We start from the raw sequence: 18469 nt of genomic DNA, 5'->3' as shown, positions 1-18469 counted from the left end.
CAGCCAAGTTTGTTAGTATATCCCATGCTCCCTGCGAAAGTGGGGAAAGCCGTAGAATATAATAGGTCAGTTCTCAACTTTTGTCAGAGGACAAGTTGGGTCATTATAATTACACAGCTTTAAGGGTAGTTTTTTTCCCCCTCGTTCTGTTTGCATTGTGATAGTCATTACTTATTGTTCTGCTATCAGTTCTTGATATTTACTTATTTCAAAACACAGCTCAAATAATCACTTTTTACATGCAGCCTTTACTAATCTTTTCAACTTTGTGCCCTCTCTTAAACTGTCTTTTATTTTAGTGTGTGTGTGTGTATATGTATGTACATGTATGTACATATTTGTCTTTTTCCTTATTTGAAAAAATGCCAAATCTTGCCAAATATATCATGATATTCGCAAAATATATTAAAATATGTTGCATTTTATATTGGACTGAATATATTTTTATCATGTTTAACATATATTGGATTATTTGCTATCTAGGGGAGGGGGAAAATTGGAACACAGGGTTTTGCAAAGGTTAATGATGAAAAATAGCTTTTGAAAATTAAAAAGCTCTTATTAAAAAATAAAATAAAATGTTGCATTAAAGAGAAATTTCTTTATAAAAGGAGAAACAAATGGATATTTTTGATTTTTGACAATGAACAAATAGCCTACATTGATGCAGTGTATCCATATACACATGGCATGCTGATTTAAGAGAGCATCTAAGCCTCAGAGTGAAAGACTTGAGTTCAAGCTTGCAAGCTTTGCCGCTGACACATAATGGTTATGTGATCCAAGACAAGTCACTAAAACTCTTATTGCCTCAGGCAGTTCTTTGAGACTCTAAATTGAATAGTTGATCTGACTGGTAGAAGAAATTGTGCATTGAAAGTTTCATCCACACATGAAATTACAGATTCAATCATAAATAAGCATTTCATAAGGCAACAAAAGTTCAATTTCCCAATTACAGAACACAAATAAATACCTAAGATGAAGAGCTTAGGTACAAAACCATGAATAAATACTTCCTTAAAGAACTGCCAATTAATACTTAAAAGTTTATATTATTTAAATTGACTCTCTTTTCTTATTCATCTGTAATAGCTACTTTTTTGTTTACTTTGAAGAAAATACTCACTATATAAAAACCTGAGACAACTTATGCAGGCTTTACAAAGTCTTTGGTCTCTTTTCTTATTTTGCTACTTTCCATCCTTTCTGATATATTTCTCATCATCCTTCCCACTTTCTTGTTCGATTGTTTCAGTCAAGTCTGACTCTTGACTCCATTTGGCGTTTTCTTGACAAAGCTACTGGAGTGCTTTGGCATTTGCTTTCCCATATCATTTCACAGATGAGAAACTGAGTCAAGTAAGTGAATGTCCAAGTCTGTATTTGAACTCATCTTCCTAACTCTAAGCTTGGCATTTTATCCACTTTGCCACCTAGTTGCCCACTATTTGATACTGCTGTATTAAAGGTACTTAATGTATATATTTCTTCAGTTTGGAGAGTCATATTGAGTTTTTTGTAAAAGTTAGATCGCCCTCCATGACATGGCTCATAAGTTGTCATCTTTTAATGGTAATTTTTTTTAAAACACTTGTTATAAGCTCTGTGGTATGAGATGATCAAATTTCCTAATAAAAAATCACTTTTGGTATTGGTATTGCCTGATATATGATAAAATCATCTTTGTTAACACTGTTCTTTGTCCTGAGAGGAATGTCTGTGTGCCATCCTTATTTTAAATGTAATTTTCTTCTTTTTTTCTTAGTTGTGAGAATGTTTAGTCTGATTTTATTCTGTTCCTTGAGGATGGTGACCACTTAGTATTATTGGACAAGAAGCTCATTGTGTATGAACAGCCAGGTTAAAGTTTATGGATGATTATAATTTTTAGTGCTCTGTTCCTATTTTCACCACTTTCGTTGAAGAAGCAAAAGGGGGTCAAGACAGCACTAAGAAATGATCACTATTTTTTGTTTCATGTGTTACCACATCGAAGCACTATGTATAAATTGGGTGGTCCTCTTTTTGCCAGGTTCATAGACTTGAGGATAGCAGCTGAATGTAAGTGGGCAGGCTTTGTTTTGCAAGCATCCTATCACAGTGAACCTCATCTATGACACAGTTGATTGAAGGATAGAAAGAGTATTTAAGATACCACTATGCTTGTTTATTGATTATGAAAAACCATTTGATTGGATAGAATAAAATGTCTGTGTTCTTCCAACAAATTGGCTCTCATCCATATGTAAAAATCATTTAAGTGTTCTTGAAAGATAAAACAGATAACCTCTTTGTATGTATGTATGTATGAGATTCATTATATTTAAGTTTAAATCAGCCTTTTTAGCTACTTTATGTCTCATGACTAATTTAGCTGCAGTTTACCTTTTATATAGTCTATCCTTTAACCTAGCAAAACCTACCAGTCTATTCCAAGAAAATGGAATTATATCTTAAGGATGTAAATATTTATATAATTCTATTATATAGTACTACTTGTTGGTATTGCTCAAGGATCTCACATTGGAGTACCAACAATTTAAAAACTACAATTTGTAGTACCTTCTGATGTCAGATTTTTCCATAATCCTCCTATGACACAGACCGTTTTACATTTTTTCTTTATAAAGGCCAAAGAATTTATTACCTTTTGGGCAAACAGCCTATAAATGAACCTTTTTTTCTCTACCTAACTGACTTGGTCTTTGCTCATTAGACACAATCTGTTATCAGAACAACATTGAAAGCCATTTCAGCATGACAATGCCATTAAGAACTAGTGGATTAGGATTTTGGAAGATGTGTACATAAATAACTTTGAATCATTTTCTTCTTAAAATACATTATTACGAATGAAAAAAAAATTATAATGTAACAATGACAATTGACATTTATAGAAAGTCTTTAAAGTTTGGCATTTTGCATACAGTATTTCATTTGGGCCTCCCAATAGCTTGATGAAGTAGGTATTATAGATATTTTTAAATCTATTTTACAGATGAAGTGTAATGCCAAAGAAATTGTGCTAAGATAGAGATTAGAGAGTATTTAATAATTTATTAAATGGGAGAGATTTACTGGGACCAAATAGATCCATGGTTTGAAAGTCCCAGGGCTGAATGAGACTATTGTCTCCAAGAATCCAGTCAACAATGGGAATTCTCAATGACCTATATATACATGGCTCAGTCTCAGGGGGTAGATTGAGGCAGGAGTGGAGTCCCAGTGCTGAGAGCAGAACCGACTCTGACAGGGTGGGGTGAGCCTTCGGAGATGAGATGAGGCACCCTGGACATGGGGAGAGGCATCTTAATAAGACAGTATCTGACATTCCGGTAGCTTGGGATAGGGAGAGGCATTCTGATATTCTAAAACATAAGATCTATTATCCTTATCAAATATTCTGATAAAGAGGGAGGAGTGGTTTTGCAGGATGAGAAGCAGGGAAACTGAGTCAGGACTGGGTCAGGATAATTAAAGAAACTGAGAACTGTGGCATAACGGAAGAAACTAAGGGTTAGAAAGTTTGACACATATACAGTTAAGTAATAGTTAAAGGGGGGAATTTGGATTTAGGTTCTCTATTCCCAGTCCATCCAGGTTCCTGCTAGGTAAAGCAGGTAAAAGCCTTTAGAATGTTTATTCCTACTATGTCTTTTCTGTGATAAAATATGCATTTTATTTTAATTATTTTATTGACTTACTTGATTTTTATATGACTTTTAAAATATTAAAATGCATTTTCTAATATGAATTTCTAGCACTATTACCTACTTGAGTTTTCTGAAAACTTTGAGTGAAATATTGGCGTTTCTAGGAAAAGATTTTGCAGGGTCTAAATATACCATGCTTTCAGTGGAAAAATCTTGTTCTTCTGTTTGCAAGGACTGTAGGAGCTCCTCCCTAAAGCCTTTGGATCATGAGCTGAAAATACTTCTTAAGTTTTTAAAGCAAATCTTATATATAAATGTTTGCATGGGGAAAAATAAAAGGTTGACATGAGAACAAAAAGAGAAATAAGACAAAAGCAACTTAGATAACTTTGTAGAGAGACATGAAGAAAAGGTGAAAGGCAAAAGGCATTTCCAGTAACTTTAAAGAGAGAGATGAAGAGAAGGATTGGAATTAAAAAAAAAAAAATTACCAATTCTGTGCTGAGATTAAAGATTGAAGTAAGTCCCAATGAAAATCTTGTTTGTAAGAGTTTTAATTAACATCTTAAATGTAAAGATGATTTATACCAAAATCTGTCTCTCTTTTTTTCCCCATTATAGAGAGGATCTGACGAACTTCTTTCAGGCAGTGTACTCAGTAGCCCAAACTCTAATATGAGCAGCATGGTAGTTACTGGTAAGTGATAAAATATTACTCATTTTCATGATTGTTTGCTTTTTAGTGGGATCTGAAATTCAAACTATTCAAGAATTATTTATTAGTATAATTTGTCCTAAAATTTACAATATTTTAGCCAAATTGCATTTGAATGTGTGTCATGAAAATAAACTATTGAATGTAGTAGTCATTGAGAAATAGTTCTTAAAATATGTGACCATAATGCTAAGAAAGACTTCAAGACCCAGCCGAGATTTCATCTTTTAACTTAACTGTATAGTTTCTCTTCCATGTACTCTTCTTTACTTTCAGAACCACCATGTTTCACCTATACTTTTCTAATAGCTTCTTAATTGGCTGCCTGCTTGAGTTCTTCCCTCTCTGCTTAATCTGTCATACATAGTGAAATAGTCTTTCTAAAGCACAGTTATCACCATTTCCACTCTCCTGCTTACATAATTTTAATGATAGACATTGCCAAAAGGATAAAATGTAAACTTTAATAGACATTTTAGGTCCTCCACATTCTGCTCTCCCTTCTGCCCCCCACCCCACCTAGTCTTACTGGATATTGCTTCTTCACAATTTAGACAATTCTGTCTAAATTGGAATACTAGGTGATTCTATAACTTAAAATCCTTAAATTCCTTAATTTTTTATATCAGAGACTAAGAAAACTTGTTTTCCTTTATATCTTAGTTCAGGGTTTACATCCTCTATGTAATTTTACTTGGTCCTTTCTATTCATGTTTTTTGCCTTTTCAATTTTCCTTGTTCTTGGTTAATTTGTGTATTTTTTTATGTGTCACCAAAATAACATAATCTCCTTAATAATTCACTCAACTCTTTTTTTGTACCTTTGTGTTTTCACTGCCTAGCCCTTAACATAATTTGGAATAAGTTGAAACTTGAGTCTGTACTCATCTTTCCTTTATCTAATGAAGAACTTTTATTTCTACTATACCAGTAATAAGCATTTGGAATATATTGACTTGTATTCTTTAATTGCTTGTTTTAATGTAATCAGATTATCATCTTCCTAGGTACAGTGACTATGCATGCCTCTAGCTAGTCCTGTTTTTATTGGTATGGGGGAACATGTGACATTTGGATTTTACCTCTGTGGTGTAAGAACTCTGGCTCTTTCTTCTGATGGTATGTGCATCAGTAGTCTGTGGGTTTTTTCCCCCCTAAAGCATTGTTTTATGGTTTGAGAGATTAAATAACTTTCCCAGGACTGTGTGTTAAAAGTGGGGCAAGAACTCAGGTCCTCCTGTTTCTGAGATCACTCTATTCATCACTTTCTGATTAGGTTCATAGAAAGCTTTTAATAAATACCTTTTGAAAGTTTCATCAGTTCTTCAGATATTTAATTCTGTCTATGAATTGAGCTTTTACTTGGTCAGTGGCCTTCTTTTTTTTTTTTAAAGAAAGAAAGAGGGAATATAAATGGCAGAAATGATGATATATGTTAGAGTTCAGTTTAACATTTATCAAAATTATGTACAAAGCACTCTTCAGGGTCAAAAATGAGACTGTTAGGAAGTTTATATTTAACTGAGGGATTCAAAATATACATAAAGTTTTAGCAACTAGAGATATTTGTAGTGGCCAACAGGCCTCTATAAGAAATAGAATCTGAAGCCAAGTCTTAAAAGTTATTTGGATTTTTGAGAAACAAGTGAGGAAAAAAAAGATTCCATTTATAAGGGAAAATCTATGCGAAGTTATGAAACTGGGAAATGGAATATCATGAATGGTAAACCCTAAGTAGTCCACTTTGGCTGCATGGAAAGAATACATTAGAGATTAATATGAAATAAGCCTGGAAAGTTAGGTCAAATGTGAAAGACTTTAAAAACTAAATACAGAGAAATTTACATTTTGTTTGGAAACATTAAGTTGTCTTAAAATTCCTCAGAAAAGAGTGATGTGTTAGACTGTGCTACAGAAAAATATATTTTATAGCTGTTTGGAGCATGGAATAAAGTGGTATTGGATTTGACTTGACTGGTGGCATCACTAACAAAAGGAGTATAGAATATCCTAGACAGAACTTTGAAACATACTCACAAATGGGGCTAAGCATAGATATTGACCTAGTGTGTTAATATTGAGATTAACATGTCAGACACATAGGAAGAAAATAGAATCATGTCATGAAAATCCATGGAGTATAATCTCCAGAAGGTGATAGTGGCTAGCAATTCTGGAAGCTATAGTGGGGTCAAAAAGGATCAAAATCCCCAAAAGATGTTTGGGATTTAGTCAGTTAGCATTTATTGAGCACCTAATATATGCCAGGTACTTTGCCACGCATTGAAAATAAAAATAAGGGGGAAAAAAAAACAAAAACAAAAAAACAGTCCCTGCCTTCATTAGTATGCAAAGGTTTAAAAAAAAATGCATTTAAGGAGCTTATCTAAGTAGGGAAGACAACACACAAAAGGTACCCAAGCATTCTATATTTGATCATGAAGGAAATAAGGAACCCCTGGAGTTTATAGAGTGTGTTCAGGGATGATGACACAATCAGACCTATGTTTCCTCATCCTGAAAAAACTCGCATTAGCCTCTACTGTTCTCTTTAAGCTATCATCAGATATTTCTTCTTTTTATGGTCAAACTCCTAGAAAAATTTATCTGCATCTGTTACCTTCACCTTTTCTCACTAATTAAATCTTTGCAGTCTGGTTTGAGACTTCATTACTCAACTGAAACTGCTCTTTCTAAAGCTAGCAGTGATCTCCTAATGGTCTATACGCAATCCTCATTCTTCTTAAACTGCAGCATTTGATATTGTTGACTACCCTCTTATGGATACTCTCTCTTTTGGATTATCATGACATTGTTGATGTTGATGCTTCTTGTACCTTTCTCTCTATTTTTTTTTTTTCAAGTAGTTCATATTCTACCTGTTTCCTATTCCATAGTATTCTCTTAACTACCTCAAGGCCCCATCCTGGGTCCTATTTCATTTTCTCCTTACATTTTCTCAGGCCATGACCTCATTAACTCCTACAAGTTTAATTAATAGCCCTTTATAGATTATTAAAATTTTGCTTTATTATTATCTCCATGTTGATTATTAACAGTTTTGTATATTCAAATGAAGCCTGCTTTAAGTTCCCACAGTATTTATCCAAAGGAATAAATCCTTGTGGAAAAGGCATATATCTATCGCTGCTACCACTAACATCAGCTACTGGCAGTTTCCCACTCAAAGGACAGAGGCATATTCTCCCAAACCTGTTATTAGAATGTAACTCCTTAAAAAAAAAAAAGGAACTGTCTTGCTTATTTGTACACAGTAACCTCTTAATACTTTTTTACTCCTGAACTAGTTGTGCATCTCCAGTTGCCTATTTGACATAAAAAATTGGATGTCTTAGACATCTCAAACTCAACATGAATGAAGTTGAACTTACTCTTTTTCCTCCAGATTAACCCCTTTTCCTAACTTCCCTATTTTTGAGGAGGGCACTATCATTCTTACAGTTATCCACAAAAGCAATTTTGTTGTTAGTTAACCTTGATTCCCCACTCTCCTTCATCATACATGATTTCGCTGACTTATCAAATCTTACCTTTTCTCTATAACATTTGTCATGTCTTTTCCCCAATTGTACTCAAGCAGGCACCACTTTTATTTAGATTCTCATCTCCTCTCATCTGAAATAGTCTCCTTGAAAGCCCTTCTTGTTCCAAGTCATTATTACAGTAGCTGCCAAAGTTATTTTTCTTAAGAGCAAGTTTAATTATGTCACTCTCCTATATACTAAATTCTGGAGGTTCCCTTTTGCCTCTTGCCTTAAATATAAGCTCTTATGCTTTGATTTAATAACCTTTCACAGCTTCCTACCTCATTTTTTCTGTCTTATTACATATTACTCTTTTTCTGTACCCTATAATCTAGTCAAAAGGATCTCCTTGCTGTTTTTGACTCGGTCACTTCATCTTCAGTCTCCATGCTTTTACACTGGCTGTCATCAATACCTCGGGTACCTTTTTCTTATATTGCTTCCTAGAATTCCTTGTTTCCTTTGAAATATTGTTCAGATTATCTCCATATTATTTTCTGTGATAGAAAGTAAACTGTTTGAGAGCAGGACCTTTTTTGTTTTTTTTCTTTGTATCTCCAGTACCTATCACAAAGCCAGATACAGTGGTAAGTACTTCTAAATACTTGTTTGTTTGATTAGAAATCTAAAGGGAAGTTGATAAAGGCACCTGGTAGACTTTTTATAGTCTAAATCATGGTAAGTCTATGATATAAGTTGGTGGCAGAATCAGTAAGTTGTCAAATGATTGGATAGGGTGAGGGGTGAATGAGAGTGAAGATTCAAGAATGAATGTATACAATTTTGAATGTATACATGAATAAAAAGCATTTATTCATTGCTTACAATATAGCAGACATTAGGTTAAGAATCAGGAGTAATACAAATGTGAGACAGTTCCTACCCTCAAGAATCTAATATACTAATGAGAAAATTTAATGAAAGATGGAAACATTATAGTCCTTGCTCTCAAACAGTTTATAATCTAATGAGGACTAGCAAATAAGACTAAATGAATCTAAAATATCCAGCTAAATAAATGTATCAGGTAAAATGTAATCAAGTATTCAAAAAATATTTATTAAAAGTTCATTTTATGCTAGGCATTTTATTTTGCATTGGGACTATAAAGAATTCTTATATTCTGTCAGAGAAGACATAAACATATATAAGAATATACAAAATATATGCAAGGTATTTTGGGGGAGAATCAGGAAGGGCTTTCATATACAAGATGTGACTTCAGCTGAATTTAGAAGGAAATAGGAGATTCTAATGGGCAGAGATGAAAGGGAAGGGTAGATTCCAGACAAAAGGATAACAAAAGAAAAGTCACAGAAAAGAGAAATTTTGTTATTTCTGAAACACAACAGAGGATTAGTTTGCTAGAACATAGGGAGTAGGAAAGGGAAGAATATGTATAAGAAGACTAGAAAAATTGGGGCCAGATTGTAAAGAGATTTAAAAACCAAATGAGAGGCTTATGTGTTATCCTGGAGACAGCAGTGAACAATTGGAGTTTACAAAGTAGTAGAGTGAGTTAGTTAGATTTGCAGTGAAGATATAAGAAATAAGCAAAAATATGAAAAAAACTTCAAGAGGGAGAATAATTTTTAGATAGGGGAATTGACATGTCTTCATATAATACTTGCTGATTATCCTCACCTTTAAAGAAAAGAAAAGAAAAAAAGCATCTATATATTCCTAGTCATAGCAAAAGGACAATATTGAGTGCAGAAAGAGATGGAGTCAAGAAATTTTATTTTCCAACTTTGCTACTGACTGCCTGTGTGATGTGACAAATCACTTAATCTCTCTGGATGGCAGTTGAAAAATGGGGTTAAGACAACTTAAAGTATCTATCTCAGGGTTGTAGGAAGGGAAACACTTTTAAAGTTGCTATTGAAATATAATTTCAATTTTTTCTTTATTAACTTACATAGTACTCCAAGTACAATATAAATAGTGGTAATTACTTCTATTTCTAAATTATCTGACTTAAAGGGGAAAATTAAGTTCTATTCTGCTAGAGAATAGAATTTTTCAGAGCCATTTTCCAAAGTTGTATGAAATTATCTTCTTTTGGGGGGAAAAAAAGTGAAAAGATGTAGATTACATACAAAATAGAATTTATTCGATTTAAATTCCTGACCCCAAAACATTCCATTAATTTTTATCAATTGGGAAGTAGGAGACTATTATAGCAGGGCTTCTTAAACTTTTTCCACTTGTGACTCCCTTTTACCTGAGACATTTTTACACAATCCATCTCAAATCTGAACTGGTGTTTCTGGCAGCATTTGTGCATGTGTAGTGCAAAATGCACATGCTATGTATTCAGAACCAATGCTTCAGTGAAGTTGTGTGGTGCAACATGAGTAAGTGCTGACAAAAACACCTCTAAGATTAATTTTGCATTTGCATTTTAATTATTTTTGGTTTTTGCATTCAGAAATCTTTTACTATTGCCAAATTTTTCATAGCCCTCACATTAAGTTAGGTACACAGCCCTATATAGGGTTGTGACCACAGTATTAGAAGCTTTGCTTTATAAGATTGAGGAAATTATGCTGTACGTGTACCACTTGAACATTTTTATCAATGTCTTGAATAAATGCTTAACAAGACATAAAACTAGCATGTATTGATAACATGATGAATGATAAATTTAGATATTAAAAAAGGATGACTAGCTAAAATATTGGGCTTATTGTGTTATGATGAAATGTGTAATATATTTTAATGTAAAAGTCTTTCATTTGAGTTTTAATAAATTAATCTCATAGTTCAAGATACGAGAAAGGCCTGGCTAGCCAGAAGTTCGTTTTAGTGAATTGTAAGCTCAATATGAGCTTTTACCTTTTAGTGAGCTGTGAACCATTTGAGTCAGCAGTGTTAGAGCTGATCAAAAAAAAAAAATTAAGAAAGGCTTTCAATCTACAATTAAGGAGGTGATGGTTCTCTTGACCTCTACCACATGCAGATGACATCTGTAATATTGAATTCAGTTCTGGGTATCATATTTTAGGAAGGAAGTTTATAAACTAAATTGCATTATAACGGAAGGCAGTCAAGATGGTGAAGAGATTTGAAACCATGTCACATGAGACTAATTTCAAGGAACTGGGAATGTTTAACCTGGAAGAGATAAGACTTAGATGGAACATGACAGCTGTCTTCAGTTATTTGAAAGGTTGTCGTGTAGAAGATTAGAATTGTATTCTGTTTGGCTTTAGAGGACATAAGAAAACTAGGTAGAATCTGCAAATTTCACATAGCCTAGTTTCCTTTAGAAGTGATTCCATCAACCACCACTACTTAAATTCTTCTTACTCTTACCCTTTCAGGATGATCTCTCATATCAATTTCTATGGTAAACGTGTCTTTCAGCCTTAGAGAGTTCACTCCTTTCTCTTTGGGAAGAGCCTTTTATGTTTTCTGCTCTTTCTTTCTTTTGATACTCATAAAATGTTAAGTGACCTAGAAGAGGGATTTGTATAGTTCATCTGTGAAGGATTATGGGAGGATATGCACAAAAATCATATTGTTCTTTACATATCTTGGTTCAGTTTTTTATGGTTTGAACATCCAATTCTAAGGTCAAATAACTTAGATATTTGTTTTTGGTTGTGGTAATTGAGAAAGTGCCATAGATCCAAATAGAAGCAGTACATTGTTACTTATGCTTACTATGGTCATGCTACTCTTTACCCTCTAGTCTTATCCATCAATTGTGAAAAAGTTTTTGCTTCAATTTGGCTAGCAAATTACTATAGTACTAATTAATGTTAATTGGTTCTTTCAGTGGCAAAGAAGATGGTAATATCCCTTTTTAAATGCCATTTTCATTGATGAAATCATATCCATTTTTAGTGTCAAATTATTTGGCAGCATTAGGATTGTTGTGGCAGAAAGTTTCTTTTTTTAATTTTTATTAACTGTGACTGAAGGAATATTTTCCAGAAGGCACCTCTATAGGGGCATTTCCCAGAATGATGGTTGTGAACACTATGATGGAAGCATTATTATTCCCAAGGCTTTGGGCTATTTGAGGGGGATATAGTGTTTATATTGGAGTGGTGGTCTAACTTGCCTCTTCTATGCTTCCCGTTGTTTCTCAGGATGTCTTGTTGTTTTTCAGCTAGCCTGGTGTGCCTGCCCCTGTAGGCAGTTGATGAAGATGGCTGGTCCTTCTCCTTGGAGATATTTCTTTCTCAGATAATGTCTGAGGGCGTGTATAGAGAAAGAGTTGATAGTTTGTGAGATGGTGGTGCTCCGTTTCCTAGAGATTTCTACTTCTGTCATTTGGTGGCAATTTGTGAGCAATTTTAGCTTGTAGTGATGGGAAAGGTGGGCCTCATTTCCACAACAATTTCATTTGTCTGTAATAACTGTGGGTATTGGAATGGAAGCAGGTTTGGTAGCTTGGGACAAAAGAGAAACTTTTTCTACTCCCTGCTACTAGTGCTTTACATTCCCTTTCCTTCCCCCAGTTATCTTGTATCTATTTTGTTTATACCACTAAATGTACATATTGTGTCCTCAGACTGGTTCATAAGCTCTTGGAGGCAAGTATTGTTTAATTTTTGTCGAAGTAGGTACAGAGCCTTACTATAGTGACTTTCTCAACCATTACTTGTTAGATAAGAAACTTTGATCTTCATTTATTAGGAAGTGATGAATTACTAAAGTACCTAGCTCGGTGATTCCCATTCTTCTTAATATCAAAATTTCATGGACTCTGTTTCTCAATCTCCCAAAATATTATTTGATTTAAAAAAATTACATGTGAAAAAGTTACTCTGAATTTAGTAGTGTTTTAAAATAATTTTTTCATTCTGTTAAGTGTAACAGAATCCAGCATGTTCAAAAAGGTTAGTAATACATATGTGTACAAGACATTATTCAGTCTGCAGAGATTTGGTTGCTAATTTATGATTTTCATACAGTTTTGAAAAGCTCTTGAAATAGCCCTTTAGTCCTCAGGTTTGGAACCATTTAGCCTATGTTATTATTTGAATGGAATAATGAATGAATGTGACCTTAAAGATAGATTCTGTCTTTCCAAGGAAATATATTATTAATTTTAAACATTTTCTGTTTGCCTTCTTCTAACTTGGTATTTTGAACAGAGTTTGCCTATTTCAGTCTCAAGGGAAAGGCTGTTTTATGAAGTAGAAAACATTGAATTTAGAATCAGGAACTAGGTTCAAATCACAGCTAAAATACATCAGTATTTATTAAAGTACCTACTGTGTGCCTATTAATAAGAATACTAAGATAAATAGTCTCAGCTCTCAATTCTTATTCTTATATTCTTATTCTTCTATATTCTTATATTCTACTTATATTCCACTAGAAGTGGAAAAAAAGAGTATACATGTATTCTTTATATATGTGTATATTTGTGCTTGTATACACATATGCCATGCACACACATATGATGTACAAATAAATATAAGGTAATTTAAAGACAAAGATTCTAGCAGTCAGGATCAGAAAGTGCTTCATAAAGTGGTGCTTGAATTGAGTGTTTATAGAGATAATACATTTTCCCCTAAGGACTGCTTTGGCTGTATCCCAAACATATTAATATGTTGTCTCATTGTTGTCTTTATTGTTAGCTAAATTCTTTTTGTTTGTCCTTTATTTTTGAAGAAAACCAGACATTGTAAGTGATGTCTCGACTTGTACATGAATTGGAATCAGAGTTGTGGAAAATTGTCAGCTTTACTCTTTTCAAGTCATCAGAGTCCATTAGAAAAACAGAAGTCAAGATGACTCGTGATGGATTGTTCTATGATTTGTTTTTTGACCTATATATTTATTAGGTTTGAGTTAGTTTCTAATTTTTAATGATTTCATCAGTGATATTATTTAATATAATTCTTTTTGTAGTGTGTTCTCTAAAAGAGGTGAGATTTATATCTTTCTGTATTTATGAGGTTTCTATGCCCTAAACCTTTTGTTTTTGTGAAGGTGTACTATGCATAGCTGAGAAATATACTTTTCCATATCCTTTCAATAATCTCTGGGTTTCTAATATATTTAAATTTTTTAAGATTCTTCTCAGGTTCTTCACTTTTCTTTTTTTTTAATTAAAGCTTTTTATTTACAAAACATAAGCATGGGTAATTTTTCAACATTGACCCTTGCAAAACTTTCTGTTTCAAATTTTTCCCTCCTTCCCCCCACCTCTATCCTAGATGGCAGGTAGTCCAATAAATGTTAGACATGTTAAAATATATGTTAAATCCAATATACATATACATATTTATAGTTATCTTGCTGCACAAGAAAAATCGGATCTAGAAACAAAAATCCTGAGAAGGAAAACAAAATACAAGCAAAAGTCAACAGAAAGTGTGAAATTTGCTATGTTGTAGTCCACACTCAGTTCTCATAGACCTCTCTCTGGGTGCATATGGCTTTCTTCATCACTGAACAATTGGAACTCGTTTGAATCATCTCATTGTTGAATAAAGCTGTGTCCATCAGAATTGATCATCGTATAGGCTTCTTGTTGCTGTGTATAATAATCTCCTGGTTCAGCTCATTTCACTTATCATCAGTTCATGTTAAGTCTCTCCAGGCCTCTCTGAAATCATCCTGTTGGTCTTTTCTTACAGAACTATAATATTCCATAACATTCCTATATCATAATTTATTCAGCCATTCTCCAATTGATGGACATCCACTCATTTTCCAGTTTCTAGTCACTACAAAAAGGGCTGCCACAAACATTTTTGCACATGTGGGTCCCTTTGCCTCCTTTAAGATCTCTTTGGGATAAAGCCCAGTAGAAACACTGCTGGGTATGCACAGTTTGATAATTTTTTTGAGCATAGTTCCAAATTGCTCTCCAGAATGGTTGGGTCCTGTCACAGTTCCACCAACAATGTATCAGTATCCCAGTTTTCCCACATCCCCTCCAACATTTATCATTATCTTTTCCTGTCTTATCCAGTCTGACAGGTGTGTAATGGTCTCAGAGTTGTCTTAATTTGCATTTCTCTGATCAATAGTGATTTGGAGCATCTTTTCATGTGGCTACAAATTGTTTCAACTTCTTCATCTGAAAATTGTCTGTTCATATCCTTTGACCATTTATCAATTGCAGAATGATTGCTTGCACTATTATAAATGAGTCAGTTCTCTATATTTTAGAAATGAGGCCTCTATCAGATCATTTGGATGTAAAAATGTTTTCCCAATATATTGCTTTCCTTCCAATCTTGTCTGCATTAGTTTTGTGTGTTAAAAAAAAACCTTTTTAATTTAATATAATCAAAATTATCTATTTTATAATCAATAATAATCTTTAGTTCTTCTTTGGTCACAAATTCCTTCTTTTGTCACAAATTACTTCTCTCCACAGATCTGAGAGATAAGCTATCGTATGTTTTTATAATTTGTTTATAATATTATTCATGTCTAGATCATCAACCCATTTCAACCTTATCTTAGTATATGGTGTTAGGTGTGGATCAATGCCTAGTTTCTTCTATACTAATTTTCAATTTTCCCAGCAGTTTTTGTTAAATAGGTGAGTTCTTATCCCTAAAGCTCTGGGGTCTTTGGGTTTGTCATGTAAACCTAACTTATTCCACTGATAACTACTCTGTTTCTTAGCCAGTACCAGATGTTTTTGATGACTGTTGCTTTATAATATAATTTTAGATCTGGTACAGCTAGGCCACCTTCATTTGCATTTTTTCCCCATTAATTCTCTTAAAATTCTTGACCTTTTGTTCTTCCAGATGAATTTTCTTATTATTTTTTCAAGTCAGTAAAATAGTTTCTTGGAAGTTTGATTGATACAGCACTAAATAAATAGATTAATTTAGATAGCATTGTCATCGTTATTATATTCACTTGACCTATCCAAGAGCACTTAGTTTTTCCAGTTATTTAGATCTGACTTTAAAGTGTTTTGTAGTTTTACTTATATAGTTCCTGACTTTCTCTTGACAGATAGATTCCCAAATATTTTATACTATCGACAGTTACTTGAAATGGATTTTCTCTTTGTATCTCTTGCTGTTGGATTCTGTTAGTGATGTATAAATGATTTATGCGGATTTATTTTGTATCCTGCAATTTTGCTAAAGTTGTGGATTAGGTTCTTCACTTTTTAAATCTTTTGCATCTTAGATTTATCTTAGAGTAGTAAATTAAGGTCTCCCACTATTTATAGTTTTACTGCTGATTTCTTTCTATGACACTTGAAACTTTTCCTTTAATATTTAAGTGTTATGCCATTTGGTTCATATATAGTTAGTATTGATATTGAACTAATTGTCTGTGATACTTTCCTGCAAAATGTAATTTTCCTGTTTAGATTAGATCTTGTGTGTGTGTGTGTGTGTGTGTGTGTGTGTGTGTGTGTGGCTGTTGCTGTTTTGTTTGGGGTCATTTGCATCTTTTTTTTTTTTTTTTAAACCTAAGTTGAAACCAAACAGATTTTGCCTTAGCCCTTTATTTTTACTGTGTGTGGATTTTGTTCCCTCCTTTTCCATGTGTTTTTGTATAGTCCTATTTGCATTTTCTGATTATGTAAGAGCATTTTCCCTATCCTTCCTCTGCCCAGTGCATTCTTTGACTCCCCTGCTATTCTTATTTTCATATCATCAAAATATAATGGAACCCCACCCTGGTTTTCTGCCTTAAATATCATCTTCTTTGTATTAGAAGGTTTAAAAGAATTTAAATTTATCTACATATAGACTTATATGATTGCTTGTTTATGTTTATCTCTTTATATTTTTCATGTCTTATGTCTTTGTATTTCAGTTTCAATTTAGCATTTTTTTTTTAAATCAGGAATGCTTGGAAGTCCTTATTTTACTAAAAATTTATTTTTTCCCTTATATGATTATCCTATTTTTCTGGGCACATTATTTTTTGAGTATAATTGCCTACCTTCTTTTACCTTCTGGAATATTGTTTCCTACATTTTCTGCTGCTTTAGTGGTGACTGCTAAATCTTGTATGCCCCATTGGTACTTGGATTCTTTCTATTTACTTGCACATTTGTTTTTGATTTAGAGGCTCCAGATTTGGAATGTTACAGATTCCTGGGATTTTTTAATGTAAGCATTGATTTCAACAGATGATACATGAATACCTTCTGATTTTACTTGGCTCTCTGGCTTTAAAAGATCTTAGGTAGTTTTCTTTTATAATTTTCTGAAATATGCTTGTAGAAGTTTTGGAGTCATTATCTTCTTGGTGAATGTTTAAAATGTCTCTGTCATCATAATAGTTTTTCTAGAAAATGCACTAGTTTAGTGATATACTGGATAAAAACATTTCAGTACTAAAAACTGAAAGAGTACTGAAGCTGGGTACCAGGGCAAGAAGAGGGCCCATATTCATAAAGGGTGACCTCCAACCTTTAGCAAAATATGGAAACCGCCCTGTCTCTTACTATCCAATTCCAGAACAAACCAAAAAAATCTGTATCTAAGGATGGTGCTGAAGAAAAGGAGCAATAGTTAGCTCCAGGCTGTGTACAGATAAATAAACTTGTCCTTGCCCTGTCTTTTAGTTTTTGTATACGGAAATATTTTACCTAGTATGCCACTGACCAGGTGCTAGCCCTAGAGCTTAACACCCTTTCTGTCTCTAAATATTGCACTTGGCTGGAGTTAGAACTGTGATTTTTTTTTTTCTTGGATTTCTTGATCTTAGTGCATTTTCCAGATCTTTGTCGTGGAGGAGCTCAGCTGAACTGCTTACTTTGCTTCTTTGTAACTTTAATATCGTGCTCAATTCTTGGAAAATATTTTTAGTGAAAAGATTTTTGATTTATTGATGATGAAAACTTCATATATATTATATTTATATACATACACATATATACGTGTGTGTGTGTGTGTTTATATACACAGACACATATGTAGAGCCCACAGTCATCTGAGGTACAAGAGTTAACTGACTTAGTGGATCAAGTGATGGACTTCTAAGCAAAAGATATACACTAGCTGAGTTACCCTATTAAATCATTTTCAGCTTCATTTTTCTTATCTGTAAAAAAAAAAAAGGAATAATAATAGTGCTTACCTCATAGAATTATTGTGAGAATCAAATGAGATAACAAAATGCTTTTCTGATCTTAAAGTGCTATATAAACATTAGTTATTAATAATTATAATACTATCTGCATAATAATGATCATTAAGTGAATAGTAAAAATAACTTAGTCTTTATATAACATTTTCAAGGTTATAAAGCATTTTCAAATATCTCATTTGATTATCACAATAACCCTGCCAATATATAATTGGCTATATTTCGGCTGAGGTAATTGAGGCTGACAAATTAAATGACTTGCTGAGGATCTTGTGTGTTTGAGACTAGATTTGAATTCAGGTCTTCTTGATTCTAGTTTCAGCATTTTATCCACTTCATTATCTATTAATTCTGGAGATCACTATTACTTCTGGAGATCACTAAATTAGAAAGTATATATAGAGAGCAGAGTTCTCAGGACAGAGCCTATAAGATCATGCCCAGTTAAATTGTGTATTAATTTTTATGATTCAGGAAAGAAAACTCAGGAGGAGTAATCC

General features: G+C 33.1%; 1 protein-coding gene across 7 annotated transcripts in view; it reads left to right on the top strand.

Moving 5' to 3' along the window:
• Positions 1–18469, top strand: part of PTBP2 (polypyrimidine tract binding protein 2) — a 109763-nt gene that overhangs the window by 42400 nt on the left and 48894 nt on the right. For 6 of the 7 annotated variants that reach the window (XM_051993286.1, XM_051993284.1, XM_051993287.1 and 3 more), the window contains exon 3: positions 4278–4353. The exons of the other annotated variant lie outside the window; for it this stretch is intronic. In XM_051993286.1, the coding sequence (XP_051849246.1) occupies positions 4278–4353 (76 nt within the window). The remainder of the gene's footprint in view (positions 1–4277; positions 4354–18469) is intronic. 7 annotated transcript variants of the gene reach the window in all.

The sequence above is a fragment of the Antechinus flavipes genome, chromosome 4 (assembly GCF_016432865.1).
Source record: "Antechinus flavipes isolate AdamAnt ecotype Samford, QLD, Australia chromosome 4, AdamAnt_v2, whole genome shotgun sequence".
Lineage (NCBI taxonomy): Eukaryota > Metazoa > Chordata > Mammalia > Dasyuromorphia > Dasyuridae > Antechinus > Antechinus flavipes.
The sequence above is the reverse complement of the archived record's forward strand: the minus strand, read 5'-3'. Positions and strand labels throughout refer to the sequence as shown.